Below are 22401 nucleotides of genomic sequence, written 5' to 3' on the forward strand. Positions count from 1 at the left end.
TGTAGATATTATCTGCTAATTTCTGACCCTTAATCACAATCATAGCCCCTTTCAACTGTCAGGCCCCACACTCTGACTTATAAGAATAACCATTTGTGGCTAAAGTGCTTAAAGAAATTAGGTTCTTTCTCGAATCTGGTACATGCCTAACATCCTCCAACGTCCTTATCGCACCATCGAACATTTTAAAATTTATGGACCTCATTCCAATGACCTCACACGATGTATCATTATCCATTAGAACAGATCCAAAATTATTCGAACAATAAAAATCAAACCAATCCCGATGAGGACACATGTGATATGAACAGGCCGAATCAAGTACCCAACAGTCATGTAATTTTTCAGAACTACCTACAGAGCTGATAGCATGTCTCCATCTCCATAATTCGAGTCTCCTTCTACAACACTAGTTGAGTTTGAGGACCCATCACATTTCCTTTCATCACCCTGCTTCTTATTCTAACAGTCTTTCTTAAAATGACCTATCTAATGGCATTTGTAGCACTTGATGTCTTTCCTATTTTGATTCATAGATTTTTATCTCGTGTTCCCTTTGTAAGGACCACCCCTGTCCTTGCTTCTCCCATGATCCTAGTAGCTCCTTTACCATTAGCCATTCTCCTTGTGAACGAAACAGTACGCTGTTTCCACTAGTTGTAGGTCAACATGGCTAATGTGCTTCTTCCAATTTGAGAGTCTCTTTACCCCACGTTAACGTGGTCACCAGATGGTCGTACGAAGGAGGAAGAGAGCATAACAATCTCATTGCCTTGTCTTCATCATCAAACTTGATTTCAAATCTCAATAAATCGCTGATAATTTGACTGAACATATTGGTGTGTTGAATCAGATCCATACCCTCCAACATGTTGAGCCTGTAAACCGTTGCTTTAGATGCAGCTTGTTCGTGAGAGACTTCAACATATAATGACTCTCCAATTTCTCCCAAACCTCGGTCGAGGACTCAACATCCATGATGTGATATATGATCTCGTCCGCCAAACAAAGCCGAATTTTACCAACTGCTCGTGCCTCGAGCTCTTCTCAATCGGCATCTGACGTACCCTTTAGCTTTTTCCCAGATAGTGCCTTCACCATCCCTTGCTGCGCCAACAAATTCTTCACCCTTCACTGTCATGATCCAAAATTTCTAGATCCATCAAATTTCATCACATTGAATTTTGCAATCGATGAACTCGCCATCTGAACTTTGTTTTGATACCAGTTGTTGGATTATATACGCAATAATAAAAAGATAAAAGAGAAAAATCAACACAAGTATTTACGTGGTTCGGCGATGTGCCTACGTCCATGAGACCGAAGCGGAGATAATTTTATTTAGTATGAAAAATAGGGTTATAACATATTATTGATACTAACCTTAGCCCAACCCCATTCAAGACTTTAATGTCGGTATAAGAAAGTCCCCCTGTACCACACCATAAAGGCATTGTTTTTGCACCCCCAACCCATTTAATGTCTCTAGCAACCAAACAGTGAATTAAACCCACATAAGGCTAATGTCGTCACTCCCCTCGGGTATCGGCCTATTTGATTCAAGAAACCTGTATTCTATTTTATATGAGCTACATACACAATATGGGCTAAGGTTATAACATATTATTGATACTAACCTTAGCCCAACCCCATTCAAGACTTTAATGCCGGTACAAGAAAATCCCCCTGTACCATATCACAAAGGCATTGTTTTCGCACCCCCAACCCATTTAGTGTTTCTAGCAACCAGACAGTGAATTAAACCACATAAGGCCAATGTCGTCACTCCCCTCGGGTATCGGCCTATTTGATTCAAGAAACCTGTATTCTATTTTAAATGAGCTACATACACAATAATTTCCAATTCAAATTTTCAAAGACAACTTAAATAAAAGCTATAAAAATGATCTTTATAGCAAAAAACATAATCTTGAATAGAATTTCATAAAGTCTAGATCAATAAACTTAAAAACTCAATAGGTAAATTCATCGAGAAGAAGAATATGCAAAGATGAAATTGGACACAAATTTTAACACTATACAGAGAACTCCTTGCTAGTTTGAAAACTTACATTGATTTTTCTAGCTGTGAACTCGTCCCTTTTTTGGAAATGCAGAAGTTAGATTTCGAACCTTAACCATTGGTAGACAAAATTGTTCATTTCAAAACTCTGCACAATCTTCGGTCTTAAAAGAAGGAGAAAATATTGTTTTTGACTTGAATGAGAAGTGTTTGTGAATTTGAAGGAGAAGAAGATTTGATTTTGCAATTATGAATTTGGGGAAAGAAGGGTTTACGTGAGTAAATGAAGGGAAAAGTCGAAATCATTCTTTCATCTAGTCATACAAGGGAAAACCAAATTGGACTTTTAATATGGTTTAAATAATTAAAATTTCTTTTATTCTAAAAAATTGGTGAGCTTTCCAACAAAAAGATACCTTAGGAATGGCTATCTGCCTATCTCAACTAATTCTTCTTTATAATACCAGAAGAAATTCGCATTAATAACATAAGGATTACAGAAATTAAGAGAAATTGAGGAAGAATAAGATGGGGAACAAGGACAAAATTTGTAGAGAAGAATAGGAATGAGAATGACATTTTTCCTTCATTTCTTCCGTGTTCAGTTCCCTTTTAGGGCCTGTTTGTGGCACTTTAATTTTAAAAAGTGTATTATGGACTAATGATTGATGTTAAAATATGTGGTTAAAAAAGAAGAATTTTTTTTTGATTATGGGTAATATTATTCGAATACGAATGTGTGGTTGGAAATGAGTATTATAAAAAAAATAATGTGGTACAATAGTTAACAAACAAGGCATTAATGAGTAAAGGTAACAGCAATTACTGGTGAAATTGGGAATTTCAGTTAATTCGAAACGGTGTCATTTTCTTCACTCATCTTCTTCCTGCATTTGTTCATTTTCTGTCCCCAATCAGTGGTGATAGCGGGCCTCTTTTCATAACATTCCTCACCCTTGTCCATGAGGTTCAAACTGGAGGAAACTTATCTTTGTTATCCATTTCACCAATCGTGTTAGCTAAAGTTTCCATGGTAATTTTAGCTAGACTCCCTCTTGATTAAATTCTGGCAAGTTGCTCATAGGCATTTCTTCTTCAGCAGAGGTGTGTCAAATACAGGGTGGATTTTAGCTCCACTCCCTCTTGATCAAGTATTTGCAGAGCATATGGATGAAGTTTCAGGTAGACCCAATCTCTTATCTAAAACCTTCTTCGCTCCTTTTTTGATCTGCATAATGCTTCATTTTTGCTCTAACTTGTGCCAAACCCTCATGGGGAGATGGCCCATTTTATGCCTTTCTTGTAACAATTCTTCCAGAGCAGCAATATTAGTTTGTTGGTATGGACCCAAGGCTAGTTGTAGTGGTTTTATTCCATATAAGGCCTCAAAATTAGTCATCTTGATTTTTGTATGAAGAGTGGTATTGTAATACCATTCTGCCAATCTAACCCATTTAATTGCCTCAGTTGTTATATACCATACACCTAAGATATATTTCAATATATGTCGAAGTATTGATTAAGCCTCTCTGTCTGTCTATTTGATCGAGGGGGTATGCAGTGCTCAACTGAAGTTTGGTGCCTATTAGTTCGAATAATTCCGTCCAGAACCTACTAATAAAGACTTTATCACTATTGGTTATTATACTTTTAGGCATCCCATGAAGTTTATATATCATAGCCATAGTAATAGCAGAAAAAAGGGTGACTTGACGAGATGAAGTGCTTATACTTGGTAAATCTGTCAATGACTATTATACTGCCATTCGTTGTTCTAAATTTTGGGCATCCTTCCACAAAATCCATGGGGATGTGACTCATGAACACTGAGGTTCAGGCAAAGGTTGAAACCCAGGGTAAAGTACATGTCTTACTTTACACCTCTGGCATGTAACACATTGTAAGACATCCTGTTTAATATCCTTCACCATTTCTGGCCAAAAGAAGTATAGTTTGGCCCTATGGATGCTTGCTTGAACACCTGTGACTCTCTTCTCTTGATGAGTGAATAGTTGTGATTAATCATTTTATGATGTCTCCACTTGTCCCAAATATACAATCTCTTTTTGTAAGTCACTAGCCCATTTAAATATTGAAAGTCAAGTTCTCTAGTAGGATCAGTCAATAGTGCTTAAATTATCTTTTCAACCTCTGTATCTCCCTCATAACTGCTTATCATTTCCTGAATCCATAGTTGTACTATAGTGGAGATAGCAACACATCCAACTGATGTTTCCTCCCTTCTGAATAAAGCATCTGCCACTACAATGTCCACCCTTTTCTTATGCTACATTTCACAGCTCAACCCCAATAATTTGGTTAACCACTTTTGTGAAAGTTGTCATTCTTTGTTCAAGTAGATACTTAAGTGATTGGTGGTCAGTCTTAGTGATGAAGTGGCGTCCCTCCAAGTAAAGTTTCCATTTAACAACAGTAGTTAACAAAGCTGTGAGCTCCTTTTCATATATAGACATACCCAAACTCCTATTGCCAATGACCTTGCTCAAATAAGCAGTATTCTATTTTGCATCAGTATTACTCCAATTCCTCCATAGTTGGCATCTTTTTCAATGGTGAATGGAAGATAAAAATCTGGTAATGTCAGTACTCATTGATGTCTTAAGTTTCTGAAATGCCATCTCAGCTGCTTCACTCCAAACAAAACTCTCATTCTTCAATATTTCGGTAAATGGCTTGGCCACAACCCCATATCCCCTTACAAACTTTATATAATATCCACTTAGTCCAAGAAATCCTCTAAGTTGCTTCACATGATTAGGTCTTGGCCATTGCTTCATTGCCTCTACTTTTTTTTGGGTCTACTACTACTCCATTTGCATTGATGATATACCCCAGTACTCTACCTTAGGCTGACCAAAAGAACATGTACTCTACTTAGCATATAGTTGATGTTCTTTTAAAATTTTCAGAACTATCTCCAAGTGCTTGCAATAAGATTCCAAATAAGGGCTATATAATAAGATATCATCAAAGAACACTAGTATTAAATTCCTCAAATGATCCTTAAATACTTCATCATCAAACATTGAAATGTGGCGGGGACATTGATGAGTCCAAAGGGCCTCACCTTGAGCCCATAGATACCTTGATGAGTTTTAAAGGTAGTCTTATGGATGTCTAATTCAGTCACTCTGATCTGATAGTATCCTTTGTCTTGAGGTCTATGTCAGATAACCATCTGGAGCCATGTAATTTTTCAATTAATGGCATGGGATACTTATCTTTTGATTGTGCAGTTGTTAAGCTACCTTTTGAGAAGTATATTTTATACGCTTATTTGGGATCTAAAATTATAGATATTTAATAGTTCTTTTGAACAATTATATCATAATTTATTCCATATTTTGTTTGTTAGGTGAAACTCGATAAATGGAAGTGTAATTGAAAGAAAGAAGCAAAAGTTGGTGAAAAAGAGCAAAATCAAAGTTTGATGACTAAAGTATAAATACTCAAGTTGTGTCAAACCTACGATGAAGATTTAAGAATTCTAGAGGTCAATTGGATGCAATTAAAAGTCAAAAAACAGTAAAATATTTTCATAAATCAAATTTCAGCTGCACAAGATTATTTCAAATTTTGAGCCAGAGATTGTAACCTATTTTTGGTCTAACTTTCAAATTCGAAAAGAGTTATTTTTAGTGAAATTGTAGTCCTTTGTGTTATCTTTACAAGCTAATAAAAATTCCATCAATCGGATATTGATACAAAACATTATAATAAAAATACTAAAGAAGGTGTAGTACTTAATTTTTCTCGAGAGCTGGCGCTACAATGTCTTTGTGACACCATGTTGCCGAGTAGGCAGCGCCTGATGCATCTAGGGTGCATTTTTTGGCCCGTTGTTAAGCCCATAAAAGCTCTAAATTCGACAAAAACATGGCGAGAAGTATAAGTACAATAATGGAGAAACTTCTGTTGGGTTTTACGCATTGAGAGACATAAACATAGCTTGAAGAATTAGAAAGCAAAATCAAAGGAGAAAAACATAATATCAAGGGTTTGGAATCGATATTTGGAACAAGAAGAAGAACTTGGTTCAAGATTCATTCATTTCTTTACATCTCAATTCAAAACCCGGTGATGTACTCAATACAATTTTTTATTTTTCTTCTGTTATTATGAGTAGCTAAACCATGTATTATGACAAAAAATGTAATATATTTGAGACCCTTTTTTTCTTTTATTCAAGATTCTAGTTCTTTAAAGTTTATGTGTTGATTTTATTCATGTATTTAATGCTTTGAATTATCTGATTAATAATTCAATGACTTTGTGAATCTTTTACAAAATGAGAGGTAGTTTTAGATTTAAACCACATATTAAAATTCGACAATTTAGTATGTGTAGAGATGCCTATGGCCCTATGCTAATTATTGCGGTTTTATATGATTTCTTAGAACGTATAGTGGGTTCAAATAGGATTGATTTACATTGAGATATGTGATTGAATTAGTTAAATAGGTTTAATGAGAACTTGAGAGGGGTAAATTGAATACAATAATAGGATTTGATTGAACACTACATTATATTTATGAATTTTGAATTAAGGGTTAAAGGTGATCAATGGATGAAATTGATATGCCCTAATATCCATTTCAATTTGAATTCTAAATTGATCTTTGTGTGCATTCGCTATTTTCACATCGTTAAGATAAAAAATCACAAAAAATCTCAACTTTTTTGTTCGTTTTCATCATATAGGAGTTAGAAATATTATATTAAGTATTAAAGTATAGTCGTTGATGGGGACTATTCACATTTAGTCCCAATTTATTTTAACTGTTATTTAATTAGTTTATTGTTTTTATATTTGCAGATAAAATGTGTTTGTTGTATGCTCCATTTCTAAGAGGACGATTTAGAACCATTTGATCCGAAAATAGAACGTACCTTCAAAAGCAAGCTTAAAGAACACCAACAAAAACAGAAACATGAGCTGGCTGAAGAGTAAAACATTTTGATACAACCAATGAGACAAGTAGCTCTAGGATAACGGTAGTGCAAAATTAACAGAACGAACAAGTGGAGATAAATGAAGGAAACTTGCTAGTCTCAATGTTCTTAATGCCTATGGCAGTTTTCACATGCTCTAGTATTGTATATTTAGATTTTGGGGTAAATAACTTTCAAATATGGGTATATTGGATCAACTTGACTAGCGACACTCTCCAATTCTACGGGTTAACTCATGAAAACCCGAACACATATATCTCCATATTCCTAAAAAATTGTCAGACTTTTCATGCCTAGGAGTTAATGAAGATGCAATCAATCTTCATTTATATCCTTATACATTGAGTGATGCGGCTTTGGAGTGTTTAGATGCCGAACCTCATGGAAGTATTATTATATGGGAGGAACTGATTAAAAGATTTTGCAACAAATTTTTCTCACCTACACAAGAAGCAAACATCTTTTTGAAAATTCAAGCATTCCAAGAAAGAGATGAGGAGAGCTATCGTAAAGCATGGAACGGATTCAAAGAGCTAATAAGAAAGTGTCCACATCATGGAATTACCATAGATAATCAAGTGCAATACTTCTACATCGAACTTTCACCACTATCAAAATCTCATGTGGATTCGTTTGATGGTGGATCAGTCGTAAATCAGTTCAACAATGCCTATACTTGTTCGAGTTAATTGTGACTACACAATCATTGTTCTCGTCAGAGATAGCGGTACCAAAGAAGACAACTGGATTTTATGAACTAGACAACACAACATCTACTAATGCATAGATTGTTGCTTTAACAAAGTAGGTATAGTTACTTGTAAAATTACAAACACATGAAGCAAATGCAGTGATGGTCAGTTTAGCATATGAGATTTGTGGGAGAAATCATACTACAGAAAATTTCTTGATATTTGCTTCTTCAGAGGAATAAGTAAAGTTTATTCAAAATGGTTTCCGCAATTTCAACACATGGAAATAATTTTCGATAAGAGAGAGGACCAAGTTTAGAGATGTTTTATCAATACGTGTAGAAAACAGACTTTATCGTGTTGGACATATTAGAAGATCAATACATTTCAGTTATATTGAGTCGGTCATTCTTAGTAACAGGTCGAAGCTTTATTAACATGGAGAAGAGTGAGCTAATATTAAGGGTGGATGACAAGCAAGAGATGTTCAATATTTACTCAAAGTATGAGCAACCTCCCAACGTCAAAGTTTGCTATAAAATTGATGAAGAAGAGCCACTTGATCAACGAAGCAGTCAAAAAAGAAAATTAAATTTTAATGAACTTCTTGGTAGAGATGAGAATGGAAATATCAAAATTTGGAGAGCAAAGAAAGAATGTATTAGTGAAAATTGCATAAAATCCAAGGATGAAATAACTTGGTTCGAGCAATCAATCAAGGTAAAAAGTGAAGCTAATGATTTAAAAAAAAGCTTCTTGGGAGACAACACAAATTCTATCCCTTTCATACTGCTTAGTTTTTAGTTTTAAGATTATTTATTTTATTATCGTAACGTTCTCGATATGTTGTTTGTAGGAAGATTCGCAAATTTGTGGACAACAATGTGGTTAGAAAGTTAACTCATATCCACCTCACTAGGGTGATGGCGATACAACAATTGATGTATTCAGGGAAGTCCTAGCTCTTATTTGTATTTACTTTAACATGAGGACAATCTCTACTTTAAGTTTGGGGGTGAAAAATATTGAATCTTTAATTTTATTATTCTTGCGTGATTATGTATTTGTATTTCTTTATCATACATAAAAAATTGTTTTTTTTTTAATCATGTGTTTGTGTGAGTTAGGTAGCCTTATCGACGAATATATCTAGAATTATATGTTAATTGATGAAAAGTCGATATGTTACATACTTAGATTAATTAATTCTTATCCGGCTAAAACTTGATACTATTTTCACCCATGAATTAAATTTAGCGTTATAAAGTAATGAATTGATTCAAATGCTTGATAGGTTGATCGTAGAACATAGATGCTACACCCAAAAATTACTGTAATAAACATTCTTCGACCAAATTTAAAATAGTTTGGGGGCGCTTTTACTATTGTAGGGAAATATGGATATAAATGGGGATTTCATGTGTGTAAATTCTTGCGTGGATTGTTTAATGTCAATATTATGAAAATAAGGTGAAATCTTAATAGGTAGAGATACCTATGCTAATTATTGTGATTTTATATAAATTCTTAGAACATATAGTGTTTTTAACTAAGATTGATTCGCATAGAGATATGTGATTAAATTAGTTAAAAAAGTTCAATGAGAACTCGAGAGAGGTAAATTAAATACAATAGAAGAATTCGATCGAAAATTACACTAGATTTATGATTCTTGAATTAAGCTTTTAAGGTGATCAATGGATGAAATTGTTATGCCCCAATATTCATTCTATATTTGAATTCCAAATCAATCTCTGTGTGTATCCGTTATTTCAAGTAGTTGGATAAAAAATTACAACAAATGTCAACTTTTTTGTTTGTTTGTTTTCATTAAATAGGAGTTAAAAATATTATATTAAGTATTAAAGTATAGTTCTCGTGAGAACGATAATCCAAATTTAAAGGTTTGCTATATTACTTATTACGATATCGTACACTTGCTATATAAAAAATACTACACCTATAATCCGTTCAAAATCTCAGCGTGCCATCTTTCTTCTAGACTAATAATACTGGTAAATCATAGTGACTATTACTTGGTTGTATAAACCATTATTAAGAATTTCTTTGACCATTTTCTCAACCTCTGTCCTCTGTACAAAGGGACATCTTTATGGCCTAATTTTGAAGGGTTGAGCTCCTTCTTTGAGTGTTATCTGGTGATCATTAAACTTGGGAGGTGGTAGCCCTTTAGGCTCAGCAAATACTAGATGACGTTGTTCAGTCAAAGCCAACACCACACTGGGTGCAGGTTCTATCTCTTCTACTACGGAATTCAACTGAGCTATAACCTTTATGGCTGCTTTTGAAGCCACTGGCTGACTTTACTACTAACTATCATCCTGAAGTTTCTCTTGGAGGATTCACTCTCGAGCTCTATCTCCTCCCCCTCAAAATTAAATTTGATGCTGCCACTATTGAAATCAAGTAAGACGATCCAAGCATTGTATCACTGTCCCCAAGTCTATTTACTCTCGTTATTGGGGCTCCAGTCCTTGCATAGTCCAAATAAGTGGTTGGTTACATATGGCTGCTCATCAATTTCTCACCGTTGGCCACTGTCGGTGGTTTGGTTGTTAGTAACTTATACCTTAGCTCTTGCATCAGTTTCTCATTCAGGAAGCTGTGTACTATCACTATCAATCAATATAGATATCCTCTCTTATTAATCTAACCTGGAATCCTGATGGTTTTAGGACTCAAACTTTATACAAGTATTGATTGATAGCTCATTTTCCTCATCCCCTTCACTTAATTCCCCATCTTTTTCCAGATTTTCTCCCTGGCTTTTCTTCATCATCAATGAGCATGAAGTTTAGTAACTTATTCTTGCAAATATGCCCAGGGATGTAATTTTCATCACATTTATAGCAAAGTCTTAAGGATAATTTTTGTCTGGAACCGTCTGTGACTGACTAATGGTTATAAATTTCAAAGGATTGGTTGTATTTTTTGGAATTTGGTCAATAATGGTTTGGTCCTTGTTAGTGTTTTCAGAAGTCTTACGAGAGGCGTAAGATCATTTGGGTTGGGAAAATGGTTTAAGATGGAGTCTCAGGATACTCCATTTTTTTCTCATTTTGATTTGCCTTATTCTCACTCATCTGGGCCAACATTATATCATGGATATAATGAATTCTTACTTTGGGCCTATTCGGTAGTGATTATGAGAATTGATTTTTTTGATCGTTAGAGAGAAAAGTGGATCTCACTTATGAGTGAAGAAGTCAAAAATGACAGCTGAAATAGTGAAATAATGGTTAAATCAATTTTTTGAGGTGAAAAATTGCTACCAAATTAGGCTTACTGTTCATTTCTCCATCAATTGCCCGATCCTCTCCTGTTTTGTGCAAACCGTTGATCTGATAATTTAAATGCCACCCCAAATCTGCTGCTACTTTGGCTAATATCTTAAGTTGTTCCTTATTCGATTTACCTCTAATCTCTGCCATTTTTAGCTCACGTTGCTGCTCTGATACCAGATGTGATAGTTGAGCTATTTTTTAAACAAAATTGAATTGAAACACAACAATTTAAGTGAGTAATCAACTGTATTTATAATTCCCAGCTGAAATTCTCATTAATAACATGAGAATTACAGAAATTAAAAGAAATTGAAGAAGAATTAAGATGGGGAAGAAGGACAGAATCTGCAAAAAAGAATAGGAATGACTGACAATTTTCCTTCTTTCTTCCATGTTTAGTCACCTTTTAATGAGTGGTAATAGAAACTGATAACAGAAATTGCTAGTGAAAACACGACTTGCAGTTAATTCGAAATGGTGTCGTTTCCTTCACTTATTTTTTTCTTTCTTCTCTTCCTTTTCTGCCCCCAATCAGTGATGATAGTGGGCCTCTTCTGGTAACATGGTGGTTTGCTGGTTTTGGTGTTGGTTGGTGGCTGTTTGCTACAAATATAGGGATGATGTTGAAGAAGAATATGGTTGGTTGGTTTGGTTACAAGTATAGAGATGATGTTAAAAAGAGGAGGAAAGTTTAGTTGCTTGTACAGGGATTTTAAAGAAGATGGTTGCTCGGTGGCCAGTATAGGCGTATTTATGAGAAAGGGTATAGTATTTTGTACAAAAATGGCATTTTTGCAAAAAACTCAAATGTTGCTATATTTAAATTAAATGCACACATAGTTTTTGGCAACTTTTGAAGATGCCCCTTAAATCAATGAAGAAAATCAAGCCTATAGCCTAGAGCATACAATGAAATTATTAGTGTGGAAGGTATCCCAAAAACATTCTTCTTTTATTCATGAGAAATTGCTGCAACAAATAAAATTTCACCATTATATATGATGATTATTAACTATAGCGAGTGCTGTCAAACATGGAATTACAAGACTCAGAAAATTGCAAACAACACAAAAAGCATGTTTAGTACAGAGTACTCAACAAAACTGGATAATATTAGGGATAACTTTTAACTTATTTTTCATCCTTCATATTATCAAGTGCTATCAAATTCAATTACCAAACATGCACATAGAGTATAAATTGAGAAACCCGGGTTAAACATATGCATTGGGGTTCTGGAGAAGGTATGCTTCAACGACCTTGTATATTGCCATCACCTTTTCCTTCCCCACTTTGATTTCTTCTTCTTTGAGCGCAAAATCTCCCAAAGTATAGTACTTGCTTGTAACCTTTGAAATTGAGCCACCATCTGGAGACTGCTCGAGTTTGACGTCATAAGTTATTTTTTTGAGCTTGTCAACCAAGGCATCACCTTCTATCAACGTGTAACTATAGGTGTAAGTATCTTCATTTAGCTCATCAATGTGGTATTTCACGGATTTGAAAGCTCCTCCTGCACTTAGAAAACTCGATGTTATGTTCATTTCAATAATTTATTTTGTCACAAAACTTAAACCCTGTATGGTGGCCATTATTTGATAAAAAAAAAAAAAAAAATCCTTGAATAGTGAATTTTTGGAGAATTTGTAGTTAAAAAGTAGGAAATTTTTTGAATTTATGTGCAAAATATTTTATTGTGTGAATGTGCGGTTAAAAATAAGTATATATGAAAAAGAGTTTAGAAAAAATGGTTGTCAAATAGGGACTCAAAACAGTGGTATGATGGTATCAAAGAACTGTACTGAACTTCACACTGTGGTACTTAGGATTGGCCCGCATTGGGTGAGAAAAAATATTATCACGAGACTAGTAGCTTCTATGCAACCAGGGAGAAATACGTTAATGATCTGATACCTTCAGCAAAGTTGATCTGTTTAATGCTTCCAGCGCCGCCGTTGCCTTGTAAAAATTCGACGCTTTTGATAGCTTGTGGCATGAGCTTCGGGATCAAGTTATGAGAATCGACAATGGAGGCCTTAAATATCCTCAATGGTGATACTGGGGAGGTGTATTCATCAATGAAGGTAGTGACAGCCATGATATTCAAAGGATTGACAAATTTCAGTGCACAACAGCAAGGTGAATTACTTGTCTTATAGAAAGCTTTAGCTGAATGAGAAATCACAGGGAAAAATAGTATTTATAGACCAGAAAAGGGGGATGTTTTTGTTAGAATTGTTCTGAATTTTGTCCCTTGACAGAGACTAATATATACCTTTGCCTGTCCATATATTTGTCATATAGACCTTCCAAATATTTTACAAATGGATAAATATTATTAAGAGAGAGAATGCGAGTAGAGTTTGTCATTAATGGCACCTTAGTGGAAAGATTTAATAGCACGAAAAATATTTACATAAGAAAAAGAAGCTAAAATCTTATTACTCTTATATGGACTCACCTTCTTAGGTGTATTATTCTACATTTCCCCAAAAGAATATCCATTCATGACGCAACAAATTTAGATATCAAGTGACGAAGGACCGGTGGTGGGAATTTGCAAAAGTTGGACCAATCGGGTGTCTTCATTCAAGCAAGGGCACGGAACAAGAGCATAACAAAGTGAGAGGCTGGGGGCAAGGAAAAGATTAATGCATACCAAACATGCACAATAGATCTACTAAGGAACATAGGAATTATCAAATTAATGTAGTAGGCTTTGTTGCCTGCAGATTGTTGGGTTTCAGAGAAAACTCCAAAACCAAGAATATTCAGAGAAACAAAAAACAGGATATGCTGTACTTTCTGATATCTTTATAATCTGCATAAACCTAATACCATAAAATTATCAAGAAAAGAACTTATAGTTTATTCTTTAAATATCAACAAATACTAAAGCCCAAATATTCTATTATACTCCTCGTTCTCAAAGGTAGAGAAATCTTCAAAACTTAGCCATGGGTATCTACTCTTTCAGCGACGAATATACTTCTCCTATTCCTCCAGCAAGAATTTTTAAAGCATCAATTATAGACTCCCACAATTTGATTCCAAAACTCATGCCACAAGCTATAAAGAGTATCAAATTCATCCAAGGCAATGGTGGAACTGGAAGTATTAAGCAAATTAATTTTGCCGAAGGTAAATTAAAACGCTCTTCTACACTTTTTTTTTTTTTGAGTTTCTAGTGTATAATTTCAGAACGGAATTTTTGCAGGTAGTAACTTCAATTCTGTGAAATACTATATTGATGAGCTTGATGACAGGGAATTTACATACAAGTACACACTGATAGAAGGCGAAGCCTTGATAGATAAGCTAGAAAAGATCACTTATGATGTTAAGTTTGAGCCAACACCGGAAGGTGGTACTATCTCTAAGGTGACTAGCAAATATTACACGAAGGGAAGTTTCGAGCTCAAAGAGGATGACATCAAGGCTGGGAAGACAAAGGTCTTGGCTATGTACGAGGCTGTCGAGGCCTACCTTCTTAAGAACCCTGATGCTTATGTCTAGATTTCCTATTCTCAATACTTGTTCAGCTGTACTGGCAGTTTTCATTTTCATTCATGTCAAATAACCTGTTTCTGAAGGACATTTGCAGAAATCTTTAATAAAATTAGTGTCTTTTCTCGTTAGAGATGTATGATTTATGAGTTTTGACTTAGATTTCCCTGAAAACATGTTAGTTTATTTGTGAACTGCAATGAATATCAGTATCATCTATAGGAACTAAATTTTTTCCTGATCACATTGATTAAAACTACAACGCATGAAAAGGAAGTCTTACAATAAATTATGGCAAAATCAAATATTTCATACGATTATAGGAAAATGACATAAGGATCACAAACACTGAGGAACTACCCATGTAATCAAGCAAACTGCAGCAATAGTTAAATATATTAGTTTATTTGTGAACTGCAATGAATATCAGTATCATCTATAGGAACTAAATTTTTTCCTGATCACATTGATTAAAACTACAACGCATGAAAAGGAAGTCTTACAATAAATTATGGCAAAATCAAATATTTCATACGATTATAGGAAAATGACATAAGGATCACAAACACTGAGGAACTACCCATGTAATCAAGCAAACTGCAGCAATAGTTAAATATGAAAATCGAACCTAATTCTTGCAGTGTGTAACTAATTTTTTTTAGAACCTAACTCGCCAAATTTCGAACTTCATTCAGATTATCCTTGTCTAAAATTTTAATGATTCTGCAAAAAGGGATTATCTGCCACTGCATCAAGAATCTACAAAAGAGTAACAGCATTTCTTATGGAAACAAATTTCTGTTCATATGAACAGATTTCAGCTATATGGGTATCAAATCAAGCATATTAAGCCACTGTTTGTCTCCCTTTAAAAAACATCTTTAATTCTCATTTATTTTTAACCACACATTCATATAGTAAAATGTTTTATACCTATATTCAAAAATTTTCCCTACATTTAGCTACCTATTCTCCAAAAAATCACTGTTTAAAACATCATTTTTTTCAAAATAATGGTCAAACAGGGGATACCATTACCATTAGATGTGTCCACGTGCATCCATATCTAACGTTCAATATCTCATCCCATTTAATAAACCCACACATTTTGCCATAAAGGGATAATAAAACTTTTAAAATCAATTGCAACTATTTTCTTCCTTTCATATATTTTCCTGGCATACATACAATTTACATGGTCCATGTCCTCAGAAGTCCTAAATCCCTTATTTCATCACTGTCGATTGACTTGACAATCAAAGTGTTCAAGACTACTTTCACCACCATTGAAGAAGGCCTTAGTAACTAACGGTTTATACTAGTGTACTGAAAAATATCTCTGTAGACATGAGTTGATTGAGGATCTATTGTCAACATCAGTTGCACAAAAAGCGAGGTCAACAATATTTTTGAGTCTTACGTTTTGAAAGCAAAGAAGATGGATTTAAATACGAAAAATAAAGCACTGAGTATACAGAGAATATTGTAAATGGAAGATACATTGAAACATTTTTTAATAAGAAATATCTTTAAAAAGATTTACAAGAAAGTAAATCCACAACTTGATCAGTATATGTGATGATTATGAACTGTGTAGCCGTTGCTATCAAACAAAAATAGCCTAATCCAATATTGATTTATACTTATAGAGAGAAAGAGAATGAGAGAGAAATGGAGTAAAATTTGAAATTAAAGGAAATCAATATTTTAAAACTCGACAAGGGCATTGAAAAGGTCAAGGACCATGGGTTAAAAGGTTAAATTTTGCTCCTATCTTCGGAGAAAAGTTCAGCCACAATTTGGGACTTAAACAAGGAAAAATAGCAGCATAATGTCGGGTCAAGATGATAGTTAAAACTTGGAAGAGAGAGAGAGAGAGTAAGAAATAGTTAAGATAACATCATTGATAGAATGAATCTCGGGTCTTTGAACATTCAAATTGATAAGTGAAAAAAAAAGAAATTTTATTATTTTTTTATTATTTTATTATTTTTGAAATGGAGTACCTAGACCAGATCAATAGATGCTAAAAAGCTCTTTTAATAAAAGCAGAATTCATGAAATGAGCCAAAATCTTCACAAGATTCTTGTGGTCCATCTATGCTGTTTACATAAAATGGGTTATCCATGTGGGTTGACGCGATCTAAATTGTATGGAATAAGCTTGAAAGGAGGAGTTGAGGTTTAAATTTGAAATTTAACCCCGCACCACCACATAACTCACACTGCACCAAAACCATGAAGTGTAATAATGCAAAATTCGAGTATAGAGAAAGGAGTGAAAATGCATGACTGGACTGGCTTAATTTTGCAAGATTAATCTCTTAAAGTTGGTTATTGGATTGTGAATATCAAACTCTTTCTGTTGTGATCGAGTTTTCAACCAAAAAGAGCAGTAAGCAAGCAACTAAAGGCAAGTAATTCAATCTCTCGCTTCTTAGGATTTCAACAAGTAATTCAACCTCTCGTTTCTTGGGATTTCAAGTTTTAAGATTCCAAACTCTAGTAGAAGCATGCTAAGAAAGTTTACATTGGTATTAGAGTCTAAGTAGGTTATTTTCTTGCTTAATGACATGTTAAAAATGGTTTAAAGTGATGAAAATGCACGTATGCCATTTTTCCTTCAAAACTTGAGCACCTTTAATGGCAAGTTATGAATTACTCCACATAAATTCGTAAAATTTATACCATATGTTCATGTTAGCATGTAGAACATGTTTGCAAAATTTCACATCATTTAGCTTTGTATTTTTGAGAGAAAATTGAATCTTAGTTAAACAAAAATCAAAAAATTAATAAGGTAATAATTTCTTGTACATTGGGTTTCTGCTTCTCATTTGATACTTTGGATAGATCTCCTTGATACCTTTTCAATGGTATAAAGATAATTAGTTTGGGCCTTGAAATGAAGAAGTTATGGCCTTCTCAAAATGTGGTAGAATTTTTGAAAATTTTAAATGAAATTGAAGAAGATAAACAATCAATATAATAATAATAAAAAGCTCCGCACTCTGGGTAAGATATGTTGATGTTCCAAACATGGACTTAAAAATTGACGTAAAATTTGACCACAAATATGAACTCATAACGTTAAAATTTGTTAAACGGACAAAATGTAAAAGGTTTTGGGTATTGGAAAGACGATGCTGCAGCACATGCGTAGTGTCTGCGTGTGATGGTGCTACCAATTTTTTAAATATGTTTTTTAAAAATCTCTTGCGCATGAATGCCCCTGCAGGACCCAATGGTAATTCTAAAAATTGTAGATTGATTCCTGAATTGTTTTTGATTTTTCTTTGAAATTAAATTAATTTTCGGACAGTTAAAAATATATATATTTTTATTTAAATGATTAAATTAAAATTTAAAAAAAGCATTAAAGATATTTTTTTAACTTGTACATTTTGATTTTTTTTTTTATAAAATCAAGAATATTTATTATGTGGTATTTTCCTAGTAGGAGTTAATTTTTGAGATGCTCTCATTTTTAGAAAATTGAAATCATTTAGAAAGTATTTAAAATACCACAATTTTCTACATTCACGAGTGGTTAAATTTTGGATTAAGTTATTTGATTCATTGTAACTTTTTCCAATTTCTGTGCTTATTCAGATATGGTTGGATATATGTACACTTTTAGCATTCTTAGAGAAGAAGCTATAAAAGCATGAGTTGTGAAACATGTTTAAAAGTTACATGCTTATTGGAACTATGAAATGGATTCACAACATAACAGGTTAAAACTTATAAAATATCTCGAAGCAATTTGTCAGAAGTGACGCATTTAAGAAAGTATGTAAGACCTCATCTCTGTGCCCAAGCTATTAACTTATGTATTATTTGTTCTAGGAGAGCCTAAGCCCATTTTACCCTTCATGGATTTTTATTGCATTCTTAGGATTTGAACCCATGACACTTCCCTTAAGAATGACTTAAGTTGAATCCTGGTGCCAATAGGACATCTTGTTCAATTGGCACTAGAATTCAACTTAAATATCTCTTAAGAGGAAGTCATATGTTCGAATCCTAGGGAATGCGAGAGAAAGTCGTGATGGGTAAGATATGCCTACATTCTTCCAAAGAAGACAACATGTAAGAGAATGATTGAACACGAGGCCTGAGTCATTACAAAGTATATAGGTGAGATTGAGAAAATGTATCATCTAATGAGAACACTTCATAATCATTAGCATGATATCGCAATTGAAATTCTGAATAAATCACGTTCCATGGTTTTCAGCTATCTAATTAGGATTTGGATAATAAAATGAAACAAAGAAAACTAGAACGTTAAGAAGACAGGCTATCTCTCTATAGCTAGTAGTAGTAGTGAATTCAATAAAATTATCGAACCATATCTATGTAATAATCTTCTTATGACTAGTAGTTGCATATAGAAGTTTAATTTGATCGCATGTACATATTTGACATTTTGTGGTTTATATATATGTTTTATGTGTATTATCTTACTTACTTTATACATACTTTATTGCTTAATTGAGTAAGACTTCTAAGGTTGGGAGAGTTTAAGTAATTCTAACTTAGAACTTAAGTTTTTACACTATGGGATTAATTTTTGTTATAATGAAATATTATGATAATGGACGATGATTAAGAACTTAGCGAACTTTCGACTCCATGTCTAGTGTTAAATTATCATAAAACTTAATTTATGTGATTGCAAAATAACGTGTGCATGAATGGACATTTATATGATTGCTGCCATAAAATTTGGAATGTGCTGGGAGAACATGTTGCCTTGAGGTCCGTAACCACGTGATGAAAGATCTATAGGTTGGTTTGATTGGTCAATAGAGAAGGGATTAGGATATTTGCCAGACATGAAAAAGAAGTATGTTACTATTCGAGCAATTTTGGTAAGTTCCGTGGTGGATAATTTCTTATGCATGAGTGTGAGCAATTTTCAACTATAGTGGTCAGACTTAGATATGGTGTCACTAGTATGATTAGACTCAGATAGCTGATTATTAAGTTTGACACTTGCAAGAAATCTCCTAATCACAATATCACATAGCATGTTAGGACCATTTCAACATGATCAGGGAGTTGAAATCGGATGGTCACTTACTCTCTAATGAACAAGAAGTTTAGGCTTTGATTTACTCCCTTCCTAATAATTGGGAAATTTGATTAATAATAGCATCAAAACATTTGCTGATGCTATCCGACATGTGGAATTAGAGGATGAGCGCTTGGTGTAGCTAAATTTTTTAGACATGCTTTTGTGGCTAAGTCTAGTTCTGGAAAAGATTTAGGCTTTAAGTGTAAGATGAATTGGATTGAAGGTGAGAAGTCAAAGAAAAATAGACTATATTGGGACCTAAAAAGAACAAACCTAAACGCAACAAGAAAGGAAAGTGGTTTGAAAAGAAGAAAGACAAAAGCAAGCTAAAATGCTACAGGTTTTAGGTGTTAAGTTACTTTGCTCAAGAATGCCCTGAACCAAAAGAAGTTAGCTCTTGTAAGTACCTTTTTTAGTATTGTTTATGTTTCAAATACTGTTATGCTCGAATTTGTAGTTAAAAAGTAGGAAATTTTTTAAGTTTATGTGCAAAATATTTTATTGTGTGAATGTGCGGTTGAAAATAAGTATATATGAAAAAGAGTTTAGAAAAAATGGTTGTCAAATAGGGACTCAAAACAGTGGTATGATGGTATCAAAGAACTGTACTGAACTTCACACTGTGGTACTTAGGATTGGCCCACATTGGGTGAGAAATAAATTATCACGAGACTAGTAGCCTCTATGCAACCAGGGAGAAATACGTTAATGATGTGATACCTTCAGCAAAGTTGATCTGTTTAATGCTTCCAGCGCCGCCGTTGCCTTGTAAAAATTCGACGCTTTTGATAGCTTGTGGCATGAGCTTCGGGATCAAGTTATGAGAATCGACAATGGAGGCCTTAAATATCCTCAATGGTGATACTGGGGAGGTGTATTCATCAATGAAGGTAGTGACAGCCATGATATTCAAAGGATTGACAAATTTCAGTGCACAACAGCAAGGTGAATTACTTGTCTTATAGAAAGCTTTAGCTGAATGAGAAATCACAGGGAAAAATAGTATTTATAGACCAGAAAAGGGGGATGTTTTTGTTAGAATTGTTCTGAATTTTGTCCCTTGACAGAGACTAATATATACCTTTGCCTGTCCATATATTTGTCATATAGACCTTCCAAATATTTTACAAATGGATAAATATTATTAAGAGAGAGAATGCGAGTAGAGTTTGTCATTAATGGCACCTTAGTGGAAAGATTTAATAGCACGAAAAATATTTACATAAGAAAAAGAAGCTAAAATCTTATTACTCTTATATGGACTCACCTTCTTAGGTGTATTATTCTACATTTCCCCAAAAGAATATCCATTCATGACGCAACAAATTTAGATATCAAGTGACGAAGGACCGGTGGTGGGAATTTGCAAAAGTTGGACCAATCGGGTGTCTTCATTCAAGCAAGGGCACGGAACAAGAGCATAACAAAGTGAGAGGCTGGGGGCAAGGAAAAGATTAATGCATACCAAACATGCACAATAGATCTACTAAGGAACATAGGAATTATCAAATTAATGTAGTAGGCTTTGTTGCCTGCAGATTGTTGGGTTTCAGAGAAAACTCCAAAACCAAGAATATTCAGAGAAACAAAAAACAGGATATGCTGTACTTTCTGATATCTTTATAATCTGCATAAACCTAATACCATAAAATTATCAAGAAAAGAACTTATAGTTTATTCTTTAAATATCAACAAATACTAAAGCCCAAATATTCTATTATACTCCTCGTTCTCAAAGGTAGAGAAATCTTCAAAACTTAGCCATGGGTATCTACTCTTTCAGCGACGAATATACTTCTCCTATTCCTCCAGCAAGAATTTTTAAAGCATCAATTATAGACTCCCACAATTTGATTCCAAAACTCATGCCACAAGCTATAAAGAGTATCAAATTCATCCAAGGCAATGGTGGAACTGGAAGTATTAAGCAAATTAATTTTGCCGAAGGTAAATTAAAACGCTCTTCTACACTTTTTTTTTTTTTGAGTTTCTAGTGTATAATTTCAGAACGGAATTTTTGCAGGTAGTAACTTCAATTCTGTGAAATACTATATTGATGAGCTTGATGACAGGGAATTTACATACAAGTACACACTGATAGAAGGCGAAGCCTTGATAGATAAGCTAGAAAAGATCACTTATGATGTTAAGTTTGAGCCAACACCGGAAGGTGGTACTATCTCTAAGGTGACTAGCAAATATTACACGAAGGGAAGTTTCGAGCTCAAAGAGGATGACATCAAGGCTGGGAAGACAAAGGTCTTGGCTATGTACGAGGCTGTCGAGGCCTACCTTCTTAAGAACCCTGATGCTTATGTCTAGATTTCCTATTCTCAATACTTGTTCAGCTGTACTGGCAGTTTTCATTTTCATTCATGTCAAATAACCTGTTTCTGAAGGACATTTGCAGAAATCTTTAATAAAATTAGTGTCTTTTCTCGTTAGAGATGTATGATTTATGAATTTTGACTTAGATTTCCCTGAAAACATGTTAGTTTATTTGTGAACTGCAATGAATATCAGTATCATCTATAGGAACTAAATTTTTTCCTGATCACATTGATTAAAACTACAACGCATGAAAAGGAAGTCTTACAATAAATTATGGCAAAATCAAATATTTCATACGATTATAGGAAAATGACATAAGGATCACAAACACTGAGGAACTACCCATGTAATCAAGCAAACTGCAGCAATAGTTAAATATGAAAATCGAACCTAATTCTTGCAGTGTGTAACTAATTTTTTTTAGAACCTAACTCGCCAAATTTCGAACTTCATTCAGATTATCCTTGTCTAAAATTTTAATGATTC

At 33.9% G+C, this 22401-nt stretch overlaps 3 protein-coding genes and 1 long non-coding RNA gene across 4 annotated transcripts; 3 read left to right on the forward strand and 1 right to left on the reverse strand.

Moving 5' to 3' along the window:
• Window positions 1-2844: 2844 nt before the first annotated feature.
• On the forward strand, window positions 2845-8795 carry LOC111393706. Its single transcript, XR_002702485.1, has 2 exons — window positions 2845-3205; window positions 8546-8795. It is a non-coding gene; the product is annotated as an uncharacterized LOC111393706 (long non-coding RNA).
• Window positions 8796-12208: 3413 nt separating this feature from the next.
• LOC111393065 (major allergen Pru ar 1-like) lies at window positions 12209-13118 on the reverse strand. Its single transcript, XM_023018465.1, has 2 exons — window positions 12872-13118; window positions 12209-12545 (listed from the first exon to the last, which is right to left on the reverse strand). Exons 1-2 carry the CDS (start codon window positions 13090-13092, stop codon window positions 12209-12211), a joined length of 558 nt encoding a protein of 185 aa, XP_022874233.1. The 5' UTR covers window positions 13093-13118.
• Window positions 13119-13127: 9 nt separating this feature from the next.
• LOC111393705 (major allergen Pru ar 1-like) lies at window positions 13128-14632 on the forward strand. Its single transcript, XM_023019370.1, has 2 exons — window positions 13128-14135; window positions 14212-14632. The coding sequence occupies exons 1-2, from the start codon at window positions 13952-13954 to the stop codon at window positions 14508-14510; spliced, it is 483 nt and encodes a 160-aa protein (XP_022875138.1). The 5' UTR covers window positions 13128-13951; the 3' UTR covers window positions 14511-14632.
• A 5674-nt stretch (window positions 14633-20306) lies between these two features.
• Window positions 20307-22028, forward strand: LOC111393707 (major allergen Pru ar 1-like). Its single transcript, XM_023019372.1, has 2 exons — window positions 20307-21531; window positions 21608-22028. The coding sequence occupies exons 1-2, from the start codon at window positions 21348-21350 to the stop codon at window positions 21904-21906; spliced, it is 483 nt and encodes a 160-aa protein (XP_022875140.1). The 5' UTR covers window positions 20307-21347; the 3' UTR covers window positions 21907-22028.
• Window positions 22029-22401: the final 373 nt, after the last annotated feature.

Source organism: Olea europaea, chromosome 4, assembly GCF_002742605.1.
Source record: "Olea europaea var. sylvestris chromosome 4, O_europaea_v1, whole genome shotgun sequence".
Taxonomy (NCBI): domain Eukaryota; kingdom Viridiplantae; phylum Streptophyta; class Magnoliopsida; order Lamiales; family Oleaceae; genus Olea; species Olea europaea.

Coding starts and splice junctions, on each gene's coding strand:
- LOC111393065 (XM_023018465.1), bottom strand. CDS start 13,092: ATGGCTGTCACTACCTTCATTGATGAATACACCTCCCCAGTATCACCA. Junction 12,546..12,871: donor TATTTCTCCCTGGTTGCATA/GAAGCTACTAGT, acceptor GACAAAATAAAT/TATTGAAATGAACATAACAT.
- LOC111393705 (XM_023019370.1), top strand. CDS start 13,952: ATGGGTATCTACTCTTTCAGCGACGAATATACTTCTCCTATTCCTCCA. Junction 14,136..14,211: donor GCAAATTAATTTTGCCGAAG/GTAAATTAAAAC, acceptor GAATTTTTGCAG/GTAGTAACTTCAATTCTGTG.
- LOC111393707 (XM_023019372.1), top strand. CDS start 21,348: ATGGGTATCTACTCTTTCAGCGACGAATATACTTCTCCTATTCCTCCA. Junction 21,532..21,607: donor GCAAATTAATTTTGCCGAAG/GTAAATTAAAAC, acceptor GAATTTTTGCAG/GTAGTAACTTCAATTCTGTG.